Source organism: Poecilia reticulata, chromosome 13 (assembly GCF_904066995.2).
Source record: "Poecilia reticulata chromosome 13, P_reticulata-male-v2, whole genome shotgun sequence".
Taxonomy (NCBI): domain Eukaryota; kingdom Metazoa; phylum Chordata; class Actinopteri; order Cyprinodontiformes; family Poeciliidae; genus Poecilia; species Poecilia reticulata.
In genome coordinates, this window is record NC_088842.1 from 10375481 (window position 1) to 10395961 (window position 20481).

Below are 20481 nucleotides of genomic sequence, written 5' to 3' on the forward strand. Positions count from 1 at the left end.
CCCTTTCACCGACTTACATGCGAGTCACATGTCAGCAGTTTTTAATAAGCTACACACCACCGTTCAGACGTCCCATCCAACTGTTAGCATTCACATTTTTTCCACGCTAAACTCCTAAGAGACATTTCAGTTCGCTACAGGTTTAGCTAATTTTAAACGTTCAGTTCTGCTGGTTATGTCAGTGCATGTACAGAGGTTATTAACCAGCAGACGTGCTTCTTTTGGAGCATTTTATCTTTTATTTAATCTCCTCTTTGTAAGCCAACATCAGGGTGTTACCCAGGAATATTGCTAAGCCCGCTGGTAGGGGCACCCACTGTGTTTCTGTGTATTAACAGGAAGGTGATTCTGTGTTATTACATTACAGGCATTACTTAAACACCAACTACAGTCTTAAAAAAGGCAAACACAATAAAATTCAATGAAACACAGCTCAAATAAATAACATAAATCAGTCGAATCCTAAAGCCTGGCAGCCCGCCAGTCTTATAATACACTGGAGAAAGCCCTGAATATTCTTCTCACTTTATTTTGACTTCTCTAATGTGGTCATTTTCCACGGTTCTGTATTCGCCTTAACAGCACAATGCTCGTTTCCACACATATACCCCTCCATTTGACCCGCTCCTTAACCGTTTCCGCCCATCTCTCTCTCTCTCCCACGCAATTCTCCTTCTTCCACACATCCATCCCTTCAGAGATAATTACTACAAGCTTTGTGAAGATCAACTTTTATTCAAACAGCTGAATAAGCAAGACCCCAGGCTGCTGACAGTCACTATTCAACTCCTGTCAAGTGAAACACTAAAGTAGCACATACTGCTTTAAATGCAGCATTACAAGAGACGCTAAGAAGATTGGTTATTTCTTTCTTATTACATCTGCTTTGGTGAACAGCACACATGGCTTGAATCCATCCTAATGCGCTCCAGTTTTATCGTCTCATCTCCAGGTGATTGTACTTTTCGCACACATTTAAATCACTGAGAGTTAATGAGCCAATGTACAACTAAGATACAGACCTGCTTCGTTGTAGTTGGCAGAGAGTTTGTCCAGCATTTCTCTGTCCAACGTCAGTATTTGCTGCTCCAGGATGGACGGATAGGAGGAGCCTCCTTTCTCCTTTTTTTCGTCCTTGTCTTTTTCTCGGTCTCGGTCTCTCTCTCGTTCATAGGTCAGTAGCTGCTGGCGCAGAGCCTCCGCCAGGTGGGTCTTGGCAAACTCAGCAGCAGCCTGAAAATGTGAGAGCACAGAGGAGAAATTAGATGGCTCCAGATAAAAAAAATTACCATATTTTTGGGATTATAAACCGCAACTTTTTTCTTATGCTTTGAGCCATGCGGCTTACAGTCCGGTGCGGCTTTTCTGTGGATTTTTCTTCAACCACCAAGGGGCTCTTTAGCAGGAACTGAATCATTGGAAGTCAAAATTGGAAATCAAAGAAGAAAGTGCTAATTTTCATTTAGAACAAGCACATGCTAGTTCTAAGACGATGGAGAAATGTTTTCAAACTCCTACCCCTCATCACGGAAACAACACAAAGAAATTCATATGGTGCAACTTTTAAGTTGATCTGGTACAGGAGGGAAATGGAGCCGCTGCACGTAAGCTCAGCAAGAACGAGTCCAGAGACTCAGGGCTGCGTCCAGTGGCACAAAAAGTGGGCATGCAGGCATGCAACGCATAGGGGCGCTGCACCAGAGGGGGCGTCAAAACCCCGTCTGGAGGGGGCGGCGCGCTGATGACGTCTTCGCATACACTTCAGCGCGCCCTTACGCTCCTTCACCTCGAGCCCATAACGGGGTAAATGTAGCGAGTTTTACCTTTCACGTACCTTCGTATCGGAGAGGGGTGTTTTTTTATGAGCCGATTTATGTGTTTGCATCCATCTGAATAATATGTAGTTGCGACCCTGGCTGCGTCCTTAATAAATACAATAGATATATTCAGGACGCAGCCCTCTGCTGCCTCCTTGTGGAAAACCGATACCAGCAGCTTATAGCCTGGTGTGGCTTATATATGTACGTTTCCAGTTTAAAAAAAAATACTTTGTGGGTGAGGCGCGCTCTATATTCCGGAAAATACGGTAGGTTGCTTAACAAAAAAACAAAAAACAAAAACACAGCAGGAAGCATATTTCAGACATTTGCAAATATTCACGGTTTCCCACATAAGCCTGAGCTGATATCAGTATATCAACATTTCCAACTAATTTTTACATTTTCGAGCCCTGCTAATGCTAATGCCAAAGCTAAACTTTGGCTGTAGTTCTCAGAAATTACAACACTTTTGATAATACGGGTACCTAATAGTACTGCAAACATTTTATGAAAATGTTCAAATTTGTTTGACAGTCCACATTTTTCTGCCTTTCGTTTCTTTTTACCATTAAACAACATCACCACTAATTTAATGTGCTTTAGCATCTCAGCCCCTAAAGCTGCAAACCAGCTGCGGGCGCCAGTCAGAAACCTTTGCACTTGTGACATTGCACAGACTCATACTGAGATGACAAACTGTGGTTCAGTACATTATGTGGTTGTGGTTGCACATTCTCCCTCTGTGTGTCAATTCAAGTTTATTTGTAGAGCACATTTCAGCAACAAGGCAATTCAAAGTAACCAGTAACCAATTATGAAACATGCAATTAACATTACATTTTGTCAAATGCAATCATCAAAATCATTAAGCAAATGTATATCAAATATTTTGATTAATAAGTAATTATATAATCAAACCAGTAATTAATCAAAGCCAACTCCAAGCATTTGAGTTTTTAGCCTCAAGTTGCATGAACTCAGTGTTCCAGCTGTTTTGCAGTTTTCTGGAAATTTGTTTCAGACTAGAAAAAAAACCTACTGAAGTAAATACTTAACATTTACCACTGTTTTGGTGAAATACTGTGTCAGATAATCGTTACGAGAGGAGAAATCAAAACTCGATGTCAAAAACACAGACATTTGTGAATGAAAACTGTCTTACTGTGTCCACTGTTTAACTAGAATTAAGGAGCACGCACAAACACGTAATCTTTTCATCAATCTGGAGAATTTTACTCCTTGGTCAACATTAAGGTGCATGATGCAAACAAATGTCAAATTCATAGAAAAACGCCAGTTGCTTAACGCTTAAAACGTGAAATGTGTCCACACTTCCTATAAATACCAGTCAGTATAAACAACTAAAAAAAGTTTAATCATTAAAAATCTGCAAGTGTGGAAATATTAATTGCCTTTTATGATGACTTTAGGATGGAAACCAGGACAAAAAACATATAATGATAGAATTCCTAGAAGCTCATTAACGTTCCTGTATCTTTGCTATGGGACACACAGACACTGTTAGAAAAACATACAAATACACATGCATGCACAGTCTGCAGAAAGCTGGTCTAACATCAGTAACCTTGATGTCCTTTCTGCCTCGCCGCAGCATATAAACAGAGATAAAGAAATAATCATCCCAGTCAAACACACACACACACACACACACACACACACACACACACACACACACACACACACACACACACACACACACACACACACACACACACACACACACACACACACACACATAGGCTCATGCTGTGGGATATAGCTGAGCTAGAGAAACCGTATCCTCACCTCTACCCATTTTTGCCAAGGATAACACCGAGGGAACCTTTTCTCACACAAACCCTTTGCATTTTGAGAGCAAATAACGCCCTAGTCCCCAAGCACAGGGACGACCAGGCAACACAAGGTCACCGCGCACGAATGTGAGATAATACACTGCAAACAAGCCTCTGATCTACATCATCTAAAACCCATAGAGATCATATTTCACACCAAGAAAAGTCAAACACCTGGAGGAAAGAGAAAACAAAAGGGGATGAGAAAAGCAGAGAAGTATGCAGTTTCCAGGCAATGAGTAGAACAATTTTAGGTCGTTTGACAGAAAACTGCAGATAAACCCAAAGTTACAAGCTTGAACACTGTCCCCATTTAGCTTTGTCTCTAATCTAGACCTCCCTCTGCATCCTTCATCTGCACTTGTTTCTGCTTTCATGGACTTAAATATCCCTGCCTACTTTGCTTTTTCTTACATATGCAAACAATGTATCTACCCCCTTGTTATATTTTGTCAGCACTTGTGATATTTTTTCTGTGCACACCATCAGTCTCCCTCTATCTTGCCTCATTTTTCATTTCCTACAGTCCCGTCAGTCTCCTTCCATGGTGAGGCTCAGCCTAAAATCACCACGGATCTTTTCTGCGTGCTTTTCTGACTCCACTTGAACAACAATGAGTTGACACACTTTTCTGCTGTTGCTACCAAGCAGGAAGCTGCACTCAACAAACTCAGTTCACAGGTCAGAAATGAAGCTGGAAGTCTTGTTTGCTTCTTGTTTTATTGTCCCAATTACCAAGAACTACGACTGCTTTCCTCCCAGAGTGACAGTGCAGATCCAAAATGCAGCCTTCTACTCAATTCATTAAAGGAGAAGGTCATGTAATCATACCTGGCAGTATACAACAAGTTATTGCACTCTCAATATAATAAATGCTGTGCCACAAACTACCTTCAATAGTTTGTAGTTGACAGTGAGTCTTTTAACTAACTTTACTGCTGTTGAGGAATACTGGCCCACTCTTACTCAAGTTTTGATCATGAACTTCCCCCTTTTAGGGTCAGGTCACAGCTTCTCAATAAGATTCAAGTCTAAATTCTGAAACCTTCAACCTTCTAGTTGAAGGTTCAGGGTGAATTCACACCAGCCATGTTCACACCGCTTTAATCTTGTTCGTTTGCCTAGAAAGTCTGGGTTGTTAGGGGAGGTATGAATCCACAATCGAACTCTGATGTGGACCACAAAAATGAAAAAAACAAACAAACTCTGGTCTGCCTAAAAACCTGGGTCTTTAGGTTTTCTGCCTTGTGTTTCTTTTTACCGTTAAACAATATCACCACTAATTTCCATGCGCTTTGGCATCTCAACTTATAAAGATGTACACCAGCTGTGGGCACGCCCAACGGGATGTCAATGTGACTAAAGTGCAGGGATTTGTGGGTAAATACAAACTAAGCAAATGCTCAAGGTTAGCAGGAGTAATGGGGCTGCACAGTGGCGCAGTTGGTAGAGCTGTTGCCTTGCAGCAAGAAGGTTCTGGGTTCGATTCCCGGCCTGGGGTTTTTCTGCATGGAGTTTGCATGTTCTCCCTGTGTATGCGTGGGTTTTCTCCGGGTACTCCGGTTTCCTCCCACAGTCCAAAAACATGACTGTCAGGTTAATTGGCCTCTCCAAATTGCCCCTAGGTATGAGAGATGGTTGTGTGTCCTGTGTGTCTCTGTGTTGCCCTGCGACAGACTGGCGACCTGTCCAGGGTGTACCCCGCCTCTCGCCCGAAACGTTGGCTGGAGATGGGCACCAGCACCCCTCCCGACCCCACTGAGGGAAAAAGGGTGCAAGAAAATGGATGGATGGATGGATAGCAGGAGCAATGGCTTGTGGCATTTTACAAAGACAAAAGGAAATCCTAAAACCGCAAAAAAAAAAGAAAAAAAAATCTGACATTACTCCATTTGTTTACATTTCATGAAGAATGAAGCTGCGCTCAGTGTCTTCTTCAGAGGGTTTTGTGTCTTTAACTTCAGTGGTTCTTGGTGCAGTGGCAAAACGGCCAATGGGGTAAACAGGTGTCTCAAAAGTTTGTCTGACATTAAAACATGTTTAATGACTGGAAACGTTTGAGTCTTGTAAAAAAACAAAAAAACAACAAGAAATCACCAAGGGCCACTCTACATTCCTGTGACCTATTTTACAGAGTATCAATGTAGGTCTCAAACATAAGGGAAGTCAAGTCCTGAATATCTGACCGCATATCCTGATGGGTAACTGGACCGGCCCATCAGATACCAGATTAGAAGATGAAAGGAAGAAAAGGTGGATGAGGGAGGGAGAGCACGGATGGATGGAGATGAAAACTGAAACAGAGAGATGAGGACTGGGATCAAGAGTGGTAAAAACACAGAGGAACAAAATGTAGCGTTAGATTAGGAAAAGGCACGAGAGCACAGTGAAGGAATGTAGAGCACAAGAGGGTAGAGTCGGAGTAAATAGGATGAACAGGGCAAGCAGAGCTGACTGTCAGTAGGCAGGTATTAAAGTCGAGCAGCAGAGAAAAAAAACAAACCGCTCTGCATCAAACTAATGATACGATCAGCATAAGATATTGAAAAATGAATGTTGCGTGCGCTTATGAGGAAGCCTTCACTCAGAAATGGAAGATATGAAGAATGTAGATAGAAACACTGGAGGTGCACCAAATGTAGATAAAGACGAGCAACACAAGGATCCACAATCCACATTTTATTTTCTGTGGGCAGAATCATAAAAAGTTTTCTGAAAAAAAAAGATTCAAATCCTAATTACTTTAAACCAAAGACATTGAAAAAAAAATCAATGACTAATCTTTGAAGAGTCAAAACTCCTGTAAAATTTTAAATTATATCTCAGATATTTCCATGTTCAGATATAGAGAACATGGAAAAAGAAAAAGTAAACAGTTTTCCCTTGCACGCAAAGCAAGCAATTAAGCCTTAATGTTAAGGGGCTGGAACCAAACATGCCAAGAATCAAACATTTCTTTGAAGATCCGTCTACGCTCCCCTCTATTGCGGGTCTTCTGGGTTTGGTACCGATCTCCAAGGCTGATACGCAACATTATCTTCACACTAAGACAAGATGTTTCAAATGTTTTTAGTGTAGCACCAAACTGGAAGCTGTGAATTGAATGCCAGATACATGTTAGTGTCTACAAGCTGAAAAACCTCAACTAAATTATATATTTTTCATCCATTAAATAGTCTTTATCAATGTTTTCTTAAAGAACCTAAAAATTCTTCTCGTCTTTCTTATGACGGTTTCATTTTTGCAACCAGGTACCCAAAACTTTGCCACGACTTTGACATAAAAGAGCGGAAGGAGAGTCTCCCATTTAGATTTAGCCATAAATCACAACACAGACTTCTTCTGTGCAGGTCACACTGTGATATCTCATCATCCTGTGGTAATCCTGTTATGGTGCTTTTCGATTTATTTTACTGTTGGGACTTTTTTAGACCACAACAGCATATATTTTAGAGATGCGTTTGTGTTTAGAGGCAAACCAGGACAGCCCAGCACCAGCACTTCCTTCACAAAAACAAAACTTTTTGTCTCTGTTCAGTCAAAGGGAGAGAAAGTGAGCAGTAAGACTTTATAATAAACCATCTGCACATGAGCAGAATGAGCTTTATGCTGCCATGGAGGCATTGTCTCTCTTCTCTCTGGTGGAGAGATTATTTTATGTGTACAGCTAAAAATAACAGCACAGCCACAGACTTGGACTTTTTTATTCCGATTGTTTATTACTCATTAATATGCGTCCCAGCTCCACACAGACTTGCTTGCTACTGTAGTTCCTCATTCAAGTTACTCAAGACATCACCTGAATCGCATAACAAACCTGTAAGCAGAACCACAACGCACGCACAATACTTCCTGCTGCGACGAGTCAACCTTTTCTCTTTCCATAATCTATCATGTTCCCAGACACGCTCGTCTTGTCAACATGGACCTGCATCTGTATGAGACAGTTCGACAGAAGTAGTCAGGCTTTTAGGACGTTTCTATTCATCATTTTGCCAGGCCAGCAGAAATGTAGAAAACCATTTTCTCTTCAGTCAGAAAAATCTCTTCTTGCCCCTCGTGCTCTGCGCTGGAGTGAAGACTTGCTTTGGCAGACTATTTTCCAACAGATCAGGAAAAAAAGGAAAAAGAAGGGAAGAGCCTGAGAGGAGAATAAAGGGCTTTCATTAGAAACACTCAAGCAGTTCATTAAGAGAAAATATACTGCTTAATTTTTTAGATAAGTTAAAGACGAACTGAAAGCAAGAAAAAGTTTGATGGACACTAATGAGCCTGATGAAATGGCAACAAAGTTTTTGGTATTTTGTTGAATTTCCAGCTTTCAGTTTATTATTTAGGAGGAATAAGCAACAAAAAATTGTACATTGTAAATTAAAATCAGTTATATTTTAGTCTAAATCAAGGAACACTGAGAAGGAAAAACAGAAAAGAAAATATCTGTAAAACTGGGAATCAGAATTCAATATCATGCTTCCTGTGTGATGAGAGGCTTGGGGCAGATTGGATTGCTTGTGTGGCCTTGGACACACAGATTTTACAGAGGCATCCCAAAAAATGGTTTCATTCTTCCTGGGAAAATAGAACTTAGGGAAAGAAGAAAAAGAAGGAAAAAAAGCCAAAAACAAACTTGCTGAGCACAGATGCTCTCCAAGAGGGAGGGGGGAAGATAGGGAAGGCAATGCTACGCTGAGCCTCACATCTCCTTTAGTGACCAACAAAGCTCAAAAACGTTCAAAAAATAAACCCCAGAGAGCGTCATTCATATTCAAATATGCATCATGTCCCAGAAGCGGTATGTAATGGCCCACAGCATGCCGCCTTGCTGACGGCGTTAAAAGGACAGAAATGGTTTCTGAGAAGTGAATGAGGATTTCTAAGGCAAGACGCGAAGCCATAAAAATGAATGAGGGCTGGAAAGTTGAACAGAAGTCCATTAAAAGTTCCAAGAAACGCTTCGGTGACTTCAGCCTTCAAAGAGGGAAAGAGAGAGATGTACATGAGGTAAAACTGTCTGCCTCAGCTTTTAGCTCAGTGATTATACGAGTGTCGCGACAGGTATGATGAGAACATCTGGTAACCACGGTTACAGCTGTCAAAGGTACCGACAGGCTCGACATCTGTCCCACCTCGGCAGATGTCTCATTTCGAGGCCCCTCAGGCCCAGAGCCCTGCCTCAGAAGGTTGTTGACTCTGTCTGCTTCCTATAAAGAAGGCTTTACTACAAAGGTGACCGTCCTGCGACTCCAAGTCTTCTGCTCCGAATACACACACAGACAGATGCACACCTTCACGCAAACAGTGCCGACCCAGGCCTATAAAAAATACGAAGAGAACTTTATCAGAGGCAATTCACACACACACACACACACACACACACACACACACACACACACACACACACACACACACACACACACACACCTCTGAGTAAAAGAGAGCCGTGTGTCCTTCCTTTGACCGCCAGATCCATTAGAAGAGGTGAAACTCATATTAAACCCAAACAGACTATTGGGAGGAGGTTGTCTGGGTAATCCATAGCGTAACCTGCGAGAAAGAGCTCCCTGTCTGTCACTGACCTGGATATAGTCTCTAATAGACTGATATTTAGTTCACAGAAAGAGAACTAAGCAACCCATTCAGACTGATGTTGTGTCAAACAAGATTAAAGGCGCAGTATTGTGTTTTCCAGCCACTTAGTGTCATTTTATAGATCAATCAAGTAACTACGTTGCGCTCAGTTGTTATAAAAATGCTGTACATTAAATATGACTTGAAAGAAACGTGACTTTGTAATTTAACGCCTGTGTCTCTTTAAAAAAATCCTGCTCTTTCCAACTCTCCACCTTCAGGAAATCATCACAACATTGTTCCTTTATTAACCCCTAACGGTTTTTTATTTTTTACCAACATTGCACTGAGAAGTAGCTCCTATAATGAGCTCAGCAGAAACGCAGTCCCAGAAGATGTTTGCTAATTGCTACTGGCTAGTCTGAAGGAGCAGAGTGGGGGACACACATGGGTGATGTGCTCTATAATGTGGAAGCTCAGAAGCTTGGAAACTGCAGCTTCGAAGAAGGAACTTTATCGTCCAAGGTGGCACTCGATCCCATCAAGCGCTTTGCACAGCTGAATGGTTGCCATGGGAGATTTCTCAAACAGGCACGAAAGAATCAGTGCAACACTCCAGGTATATTTTTTATGAAAGAATAACACAATAACATGATGTAAAACTCAAAAGAGTCGATTTTACTGCCCTTTTAATAAAACTCCTGAAGCAGGAAGTGAAACATAGATAAACTTAAATTGAATTGGATATTTGGAAAGCTCCGTCTCTTTGGAAGCTTAGAAAAAGTCTACTGGTTTAAAGAAAATAGGCAGTGTTTTTTTTAATATATAAAATATATAAAATGGTTTCAAAAACACAGCTGAGTAGTTGTGCATGCATTTTCACAGGAGGTTTTTTTAAATTGTGCACTGAAGAAATTGGGTGCCATGTGTTTCACTGTGGTTACATTTTCCTGAAATCAATGCAGTGGTCTGAAATATCTTGCAGCAGAATAACACTTAAGGCCTTTGATGGAGATATTTCATAAAAAAAAAAAACAGACAAATAATGAGCTAAAGATAAAATTAAAAATGGATAAACTCTATAGGACTCATGGCAGTCGCCATATGACTTTTGTAACGTCGCTGGTAGCATGTGTATTTGGAATCTGGTTTTCAGGAGGGTAGATTTGATATCGATTAACCTCCAATTTAAAACAAAAATACAAAACCGTGGCATATTATTCTGTAGGTGACCACCTACATCTAAAGAGAATTTGATTGACAATACAAAAACGTCTTGCTAGCATCTTTAAACACTAAATTAGAAATCCTTAAAGTTTTATCCTCCACAACTGTATGTGTGTGCATATTTGTTTTTTTGTCTAAACCATTAAAATCTCTCTAGTAGACTGAAATCCAACTTTGATGGTAATGGCAGACAATTTGGTTGGGGTTGAACTTCCCCAATGCTTTGCAAACAAGAGTTAATGTGCTTTAAGGCAGGTAGATCAGGTACAGATTTTACAGTAAATTATCTAAAATATATCTGACGTCTCCTTTATGGCTTTTTGTAGAATCTACCAACATTATATCCCAAAACGCAACACCTTCAATTCTAGACACCGTTTTCCTCCTAAATTTGACAGCAACCCCTTTGCTCAAACACGCAAACAGCTGCCAGAGGGTGACTCTGGCTTCCATGACATGCGATGCCACCCACTAAGCAACACGGCGCTTTCATGTTTTGGGGAAACTGCAGACATACGATGCAGACGTACAACACTGCTTTTATCGTAAAAGCAGCGAATGCAAAGTGTTGTGCGGCGTGCAGCAAAGGTGTGAAGAGCTGCACTTCTGTGTGCCAGAAATAGAAGCTTTAATAACATCTGACTCGGTGCTTCGCACATCGCAAACGTATCTCACAGAAGAAAAGCACAGCAATTAGAAGAACGACAGCTGACGTGAATCGGTAAAGCACGGCGGCAAAAAAACGGGACGGAGGTGAAAAATAAAAGCAGGACGTGAGAGGAAGGAAGCCACGGCAATAAAAATGTTTTATATGAGCGGTTCGGGTGAGAGAGAAAAAAAAGATTGTGGAACGAGGAAAATAATGGAGAGAAAGAGAGAAAGAACAGAGAATCCTTTCCTCCTTCATTCTGCTTATGAATTTCTCGCATCTGTGGGAGTGATTAAAAAAAAAAAGAAAAAAACGTACACTGCTGCTTTGCACCAAAGGATGACTTCTCTAATCTTCACTGAAGATTAAATAGTAGCATAAAACCACTTGGGAGCTTTTTTTTCTGGCCACCTCTGAGGAAAGGTTTTACAACAGATAATTAAAGGTATTTACTGTCAACTATAAAATTACAGTAAAAAGTTGTGAATTCTGCAACACGGAGAGTGATCCGAGTACTTTCTCAGCCCACACCTTCAGCAAGTCTATTATTATCATAAACAACCACACAGCATCCCACGCCTTTACTTCTGCTGCAAGAAATCAAATAATGTTGTATAAACATCACTCATCCCCATTATGAAAGTGAGCAAATAAAAACATCATAGGAGCTTCTTACTCCAAATGCATTTAAGGCGGTTATAATCTGATAGGAGCTGGAACAACGGAGGTAAAAGTAAATGGAGCAAAGTCACAAAGTTGCAGGATTAACTGCAGGGGCGAATGTTTGGCTGTATTAATAGCTGGATGATATATTTTTTCTGTACAAAGACTGAAAGACGGAGCTGTCCTTTAAAAAACTGCATTAGGTTACAGCCAAAGTTCAGGTCATTAAGGCCACAAAAACCTAAGGAGACAAAAAATAATATCAGATATTCAAGGCACAAATCAGTGGGAGATTTCACCAATGAATAAATAATGAATAACTTCATGGTCCAAAGAGATGGAAAGAAATCTGAAAATGAAAAAATTTCAGTTTGTGGCAAAGTATATAAAAATGAATAGAGAACTTTTTGCAGGAACAATTTGAAGTTTTTGTAAAAGTATTAAAATCTCATCTCATTTTCGTGAACTCAATATTGTGTCTCATCACTTTCTTAGCTGTTGATTTGGTAAATCAAATAGTGACGCATGGGGTTGCTTCAAGGTTCCAATGCCGTCAGCCGTACTAAAACCGTTTACCCAGAAGTGCATGATGCAGAACGATGACAGTAAGCAGCCCAATTATTGAACACCAGCAGTTTTTAGAAATGAACAGATGTAAGACAAGAAGACTGTTTCAGTTCAGGACCCAAAGGGTTTAGCTAAGCACTTCTCCGATAACCTTCACTTCATGGATGTCGGTGTACTACGGACGACAGCAGCGCTGTTATAAGTTGGTATTTATATTTTAATGAACGCTTAAGTTTTAGAGAGAAGAGAAGAGAAGAGAAGAAACTCTGTATGTCCTTTGACATCTATTAGAGCAGCGTTTATCCTACAGACCTCCAGTCCTACCTCTGGTCTATTTATACACACTCTGTAAAGTGTGTAGAGAATAATGCTGACATTTACTTGTCTTCGTTTTCTCCTGCTTAAAGGGAATAGAAAGACCAGAGGGAGTTCATAGTCAAGCAGTTCTCCATGCAGAGCTAGAAAGCCTCTTGTTGTTCCATTAGTCGCTTCTTTAGTCTTAAAGGTAAAAAAAATAAAAATAATTAGCTGAATGTCTTTTCAAAGTTCTGAGCGAATAAAAAACATATCAGTATCAGTGCGTGCAACATTGACATCACAAAGGAGCACTATATTTGGTAGCATATCATATTTTATGTGCTGTCCACGCCAATATATTTGGCCCGTTGGGTAAGCTTTCATAGCTGTTGATGTTCACGCCGGATGTACACTTTTAGAGGTCGTTATTTTTTATCTTTTATTTCTTTATTTAAATTTGGGATTTTTGACCGTTACTGATTGCCATCAGCTGTATGTGTAGGGCTGCAGCTAACAATTTGTTGTTAAGTTATCGATTATTCTATCAACGAGTAATCGGATCAAAACATATGGCACACTCTGCAGAGTTCATTTATTTAGGTAAGCTTATTTTATACAATATTAGAAACACATAAGGAAATGCAAATTGTTTTATTCGGTTCCTTTTGTCATATAAGAAAACAAACATTTTATTGCTTTAAATGCAAATGCACTGCATTCCTTTAGTGTAGGCTTGGTCTTTTGCAGCACAAAATGCATCTGCAGCTAATATAAGAAAGCTTCGTCAACATGTGAACATCTCAACCCTTTCTGCAACAATAACAATAAAGCGATAATCTTTTTGACTATTATTTGGATTATCGGATTAATTGGACAGCAAATAGTTTTTGTTATTTTTTTTTACTGAATTTGAACCAGGTGAGACTAAATCTGCCACTTAAGGAGTTGTGGATGGAACAAAGAAGGTTTTTCATCTAAATGGCATGTTTTGGAGTCTGTATGCTATGGTTAACAATTAACCGATTACTAAATAAATTGAGGATTATTTTAACAATCAACTATTAGATTAATATAAATAATTGTTTTAGACCCAGCGATGTGCCTAGGCCCATTTCTGGAGGCAATAAATGAATTAGCATCACTGTGTTGCTGTAAAGCATCCTAAGGTTTGGTTGATAAAGGCTTTGTGAGTATAAATAATTAAAAGTGAGTCCCCAGGGAATCCGTTTGAGCTGAGCTGCAGAGGAAGTTGGTGCCATTAAAGATTTAGAGTAAACGATTTCATCCGCTCTCCTTTGGGAGCTGCCTCAGACAGTGACAATATTAACGAGAGGAAAGGTGCACGTCGGTTCGTCAAGATGCACAATGTGCACCAAATTTACAGGTTCCAAATTAACCTTCAAAAGACTGGATTAATGTGAGGCATGTTTGGCCTAATGATGGGAACAGCTGGTTCTTATTCATCACCCAATCTGGTATCCCTTGTACACCAGTGTAGGGGTGGCGTTTCTCAGGCTTTCATCTCCTATTTTAATGTCACACTCTGAGCTTATTTTAGGAACTTGCTGGGAACAAACAGAATAATGCAACAGAGTCAGCGAGGCTGCATTAGGAGGAGCGGTGGGTGGGAGGGGGGAGACGGAAAAGGGAAAGTTTCAGACAGGAGCGAGCGTTATTTCTCCCTCTTTTGAATGTGGGGCACAAAAAGCCTAGAGGAGAAGAGCTAAGTAAATGTCAGCTACGCCTTTCCCTTCCCTCACTGACATGCCGACATACACATACACACACCTCGATTTTACACCCACCCAAAAAGCTCATGTACTCCCAAGGCCTGTAATCTTCCACTGCGCCCACACACACAGACACACACTTGGAAATGTTCTTATTTGTATTCCTCCTATCTGGAGCCTGTGTTCTCTGGCAGACACTGATATATCAATTGCATAAATATTCATACACTTGTCAGGGTGGCGAGTCTCATCAGCCTCCTCTTTTTCTTGCAAATGTGATTGAAGAAGAAAACACAAACACATGTCAGGTTATCCTAAAACAATACTGATCTTACACGTGCTTGTAAAAGCATCGCGGTGAATTAAAGTGTTCATTTTCTTCAATGAAAATGTGATTTTTAGAACAGAGATGTCAGTCAGCTGAAAAGCATGCCCACGCGTTGTACAGAGAATTACTCAGGGTTTCTGCGGGTTTCACCACCTCAAATTGAATTAATTTAAAGACCACTATGAATGAAATTTAAGACCTGTATCACAAAAGAAATGCACAAAAGAGAAACACATTTTATGTAGTAGTGGCAAGCTTCTTTGCCCACAAAGCATTGTACAGGTTAGCAACAGAAGTGAGCCGGTGACGAAGAAGGTCGTCCGGCCAACTAGCAATAAGTTCACATTTACCAATGATACACGCAAACAGCTAGCTAGCTAGCTAGCAAGAGTTAATTAGCAGCTAGTTAATTGTAGCTTGAACCACCTGGAGTCACAGAACAAAATGTAGATGTCTGCTGCAAAAGTCTCATGAGTAGAATGAGCTATATAGAATATATGAGAGTAAATCTTGCCACACTAAAATTTAAGACCTGTGATTAATGTATTTAAGGGAAACTTAAATGTTGTTTAATGAATTTAAGACATTCATTTTAGATACATAAGATTAAGTCTTTTTAAGGATGGAGATCAACGTGGAGGCGATAGATTCTTGATTCTAAGCAGGTTTCAAGTTCGGCTGGAAAGTTACGTCAGCATCTCTATAAAGCTTGTCAGCAGAGGGAAGCAGGAAGTGCTCTAAAATGACACGGCTCCTCAAATTATCACTGACTGTAGAAACTTTCATCATCACATCTTTTTTCTACTGAAATACAAAGCTGAAAAAAGGAGCTTAGACCACTGAGCAACAGTCCAAAAATATTTCTCCTTAAAAGCCTTTCCAGGTTTTCCTTCCACTTAATATTCCATTAATCAGAGCGGTAAGATTCTTTAATAATTTGGCTTTTTTTTTTTTTAGCATATTAGGCTCACCTTACTTGTGGAATGCATCAGTGATGGCCATCATATAACATTTTTGTCTTAAACATCCTGTTTTCAATATTCTCCCAATATTCCAATATGCAGTTTCCCTCAAAGCTTAAACAAATCAATGTGTGCTGAATGTCGAACAAAGTCTCGCAGAGAGAAAAGAAGCGTGCTTTCTAGGCTGCCCTTCTGCAGCCAAGAATGTTTGCTACAAAGAGGCATCAAAGAATCTATAAATAATTAAAAAGACTGCAAATGAAACTCATTTCTCCTCAACTTCATTAAAGCGGAGCACAAATCCCCTCACTGTTATTTCCTTGTAAGCCATTAAAGGTGCTGATGGGGGAAGAGACAATTGAAGACCTTTGTCGCCGTGCATCAATCATCTCGACTCTCCAGCTTAGTCTCCTACGTCTTCACAGCTCATTGCTCCGATGCGCCGTCTCTCCCACACACACTTTCGCTTCGCCCATTCAGACTCTGATCCGAAATGGCCATTTACATTTCTCTCAATTCACTGCAAAACTGTGCACATTTATTCACCAATTCCCCCATCAGTCACTCTCAGTATAGCCTTGTTCTTCGCACTCTTTCCAGCTTTGATTGAAGGAGTGATTAATATTTATGCGGTCGTCAAAGAAGAAAAAGGAAAAAGGCAGAAGCTGAACTTACACACCTCTCACTGCTCGGCTCCTCCGTTCTTTACGTCGAGACATCCTCTGCTTTTATCAGAAAACAAAGTCGATAAAGAGAGATGGAGTACAAAGGGTACTACTGCAGTTAGGCGCAGAAGGGGAAACAAAAAGAATAAGAGGTGAAAAGGTCGGATTTAAAACAGCAGAGTCTGACGAAAAGCAAACAAAAAGTTGTTTTTATCCAATCAACATGTTTCTTTTTCTCTATATGATTCCAACGCTAGCAGATTTCACCTCCTGCTCATTCAAATTAACCAAAATATTCTCCTGACGCATGTTGCGTCACAAAGAGAAATCTAATTGTAATAAAGCAGCGTGTTAGCTTCAAATAAAAATTTAATTACCATCAAAGTACAGCTCAGACGTCCATAGCTAATTAATCTAAACGATTTTCTAATATGCATCAAAACTGTCCGATTTCAGTTTTGAGATTTGCCAAGTTCTCTTATTTTATGGGCTTTACCAACTACAGTAATAGACTGAAGGTTCTTCAATAAGCAGTTTATAATCCAACAGATTTAAATAATCCAAGAATTTTTAAATCTTTACATCAAAACATTTTTTTGCCAAACCTCGACCTGCGAGTGTTTTTTTTCCACCTCAAGCAATGTAATCTGAATTGGCGAGCAAGCCTTAAAATAAAAGATCAACATGTTTTATCATTGCATCTTTTATGATAAAGGAAATGGAAGCAGTCTTTGTGTGATTTATTGTCTAAAATCTTTGTTTGCCGTGTGTCTAATTTTTTCATTATGGACACAGTATAGAATAAAAACAGCAAGTTGTACAAACAGGTTTGTTGCAATAAGCAATTCATCTATTAATCATAATAAATTAAAATGAGCTCGATAATATCCATTCTGATTACTATTTTTTGAAGAGCAATTTTTTTAGACTTTATAATCCACTTTATTTTATATTTAAAATATCTTCCAATTTCCGTGTTTAGTGTTCTTAATGAAATTTGTCGTCATTTGTCTTCGAGAGGGTGAATTTGCATTATTATGCCATTATCAATGTGTTGCCTGAGAATAGTCTAAAAAACATTATCGTATATTGCAATAACGTCTGGAATGATTTATTGTCCAGCAAAATATTTTATCGTGACAAGACTAATCACAAAAAACTACATAGATACTCGAAAGTTTGCGCAATCTTAATGAAAATGCTTTAGCTTACAAAAAGTGGTGGTGATAAAATGAGGAGACGAGTGAGAAATATGAGGTAATCCCCATTCAACGACTTGCAATTATTTGTTTTCCTTTCATCGTGCAGCCGCAATAAAAAAGGCAGATAAAAATTGTTGCAGTCGTTTTCAAAGCCACACAAAACACCCCACAGAGTTTCTTCCGGGCATCCGGAGTTGACGGCTTCCTGGACTTCATTCATCCCTCCTCGTGTCCGTCCATTCACGGCCGCTCTCATCTCCATACAGCTGCCGTCCTTGGCAGGAGAGCCCCTTTCAGTTAAACAACAGCGCATCTATAAAAACCTTCAGCCTTACAGGGAACATATTTTTATCCCTATTTTTCATATCCACATAATTACCGCACACGTATAGCGCACAGAGAGGCAAAAAGCAGCAGGCTTATTATTGGGACACCCATAAATAAGGATGAATAAGGAGCAGAGCGACGGCTGGAGTTCTGACATGTTTAGCAGGAGAAGCATGCGTGAAAGAACCTGATGTTGGAGTTTCGCTGCGTGAAAGCTGCAGTCTGTTCGTATCATCCCTTCCTCCCTCCAGCCCCGGCTTTCATTTATCATCGCTCTGCTCCCCTGATCATGCTCCATCACAGTCTAATTTCAGGGCTTCGATATATATCCTCCTCCTCGGCCTCGCCCACTTTATCTGGCAGTCATATTAGACACAGATGCTGGATTTATAACTTCAATAACAAAGTGCCAGTCTCTTCATCTCAATCCGGACAGTCACAGATAAAATTGCACACCCCTAACAGATTTTCTTTAACATAATTGCATACAAGCTTTCTTCTACAGTGTCTTACGAAGCTATTTATGTCCTTTCAACTTTTTTATACTTAGTTAATATTGGGATGTCGTGTGATAGACTACCACAAAGGAGTGCATGATTGTGAATTGGGTGGAACAGGAACAAAGTTTTGTTTTTTTAAAAACCAAAACAAAATAAAAAAACCGCTACGGTGGTTTTTATACTTGAACATGAAAGCGAAACTTTAGAAAGTGAAAAACGAAATAGGGAACATCACTAAACTCTGACATTTGGGAATGTTGAGGTTTTTCTTGCACCTACAGATGTTGACTTTATTTCAGTAAGCATCTGTCGTTAGCAGTAATTTATGCAGCTTGCTCTGAACTGAATTACTCACCTGAAGCAACGTCAAGCTGAATCATAGCATTGGAATTGGAGAAAAATCAGCCGACGTTCAAATGGCTACCTGTAGCGTCCAGCAGGCCCAAACTCCAAACATTATATGAAATGCAAGTTGGGGGAAGATGAAAGGGGATTTTCCAAACAGCAGACTACGCTGCATTCAGTTCAGCTCAGACACTAGGATGTCAAAATATCAAAAACAACTCCAAAGTGATTTTCACTTTTTATATTCTCCTATGAGCTTAGACTTATTTAGAAATGTGTAAATATTAACATTAACTGTTTTCAAGTGGTTATGGTTGTATAATCTGTATATCCATCCAGCTACCAGTACTGCCTTCCTCTTTCCATTAAAAAAATAAACAGAATAAAATTATATTAACCAGAGGTGCGACCAAGTCACTGTGTTGCAAGTCTCAAGTCTCTGTCCTCAAGTCAAGTAAAGTCTCGTCAAGACAGTCAAAAGTCGAGTCAAGTCTCAAGTCAGGAACCTTTAATTTCAAGTCATTTCGAGTCATTTTTATTTAATTCTTTTTAATATAATTTGCAATTATACATAAAATTCAAACTCTGCCATAGGGCCGAACGGAGACGGCGTAAAACTCAACTGCACGTTTATTGTGACATCTACAAAGAAAGACTACATAACTATCACACAACACTAAAACATGCAAGACAGGCTTTCTTTGCAGATGTCATAAATAAAAACATTAACAACGCTCAAGCTTTATTTGCTACTGTTGACAGGCTCACAAATCCTCCGATGACGTTGCCACCTGAGCTTCAATCTAATGCCGCCTGCAACGAGTTTTCTAGTTTCTTTTCAGAGAAAATTCAAAATATCAGAGGATTAATCTGCACATCCACTCCAAAGACAGTACCAATGCTGTGCCCAAACAAAACAAATGCAGGAAAAATGACCCAATTTCAACTACTTAATTATAAAACCCTAGAAGAAATTATAAGTCAGTTAAGCTCCGGTTCCTGCTGTCTGGATGTCCTACCCACACATTTCTTTAAGAAAGTCCTGCCTGTTGTTGCTAATGATCTGATCCAGATAGTAAACTCATCGCTCTCTTCAGGTGTTTTCCCCCAGGCTTTGAAAACAGCAGTTATCAAACCACTGATAAAAAAGAACAATCTGGACAAATCACTACTGCAGAATTACAGGCCGACCTCCAACCTTCCATTCATCAGCAAAATTATTGAAAAAGCAGTTTTTAAACAATTAAATAACTTCCTAACAATAATGAATCGCTTTGACTCCTTCCAGTCTGGTTTTCGTGCTCACCACAGCACGGAGACGGCCCTTGTAAAAGTGTTCAATGACATCCATATAAATACAGACTGTGGGAGAACCACAGTGCTGGTTCTGTTGGACCTCAGTGTTGACCAGGACATTTTACTGAATCGACTGAAGACTTGGGTCGGACTCGCCAATCCAGTGCTCCACTGGTTTGAATCTTACATAAGAAACAGGGATTTCTTTGTTTCAATCGGAAACTTCTCACCAGAGAGGTCAAAGGTCACATGTGGTGTACCCCAAGGTTCAATCCTAGGACCGCTTCTTTTCAATATGTATATGCTCCCACTGTCTCAGGTTATAACAGGACATAGAATTAGCTATCACAATTATGCGGATGATACACAGCTCTACATCACGGTGTCACCAGGTGACCTTTGACCCCATCCAATCACTGAATAGATGCTTAGAACAGATCAATGTGTGGATGTGCCAAAACTTTCTCCAGCTGAACAGAAAC

The 20481-nt window shown here is 39.9% G+C and overlaps 1 protein-coding gene across 1 annotated transcript in view; it reads right to left on the reverse strand.

The window, feature by feature from the left end:
- Window positions 1-20481, reverse strand: part of ppm1lb (protein phosphatase, Mg2+/Mn2+ dependent, 1Lb) — a 56499-nt gene that overhangs the window by 9882 nt on the left and 26136 nt on the right. Inside the window, exon 2 of the mRNA XM_008425816.2 lies at window positions 1023-1233. Within this exon, the coding sequence (XP_008424038.2) occupies window positions 1023-1233 (211 nt within the window). The remainder of the gene's footprint in view (window positions 1-1022; window positions 1234-20481) is intronic.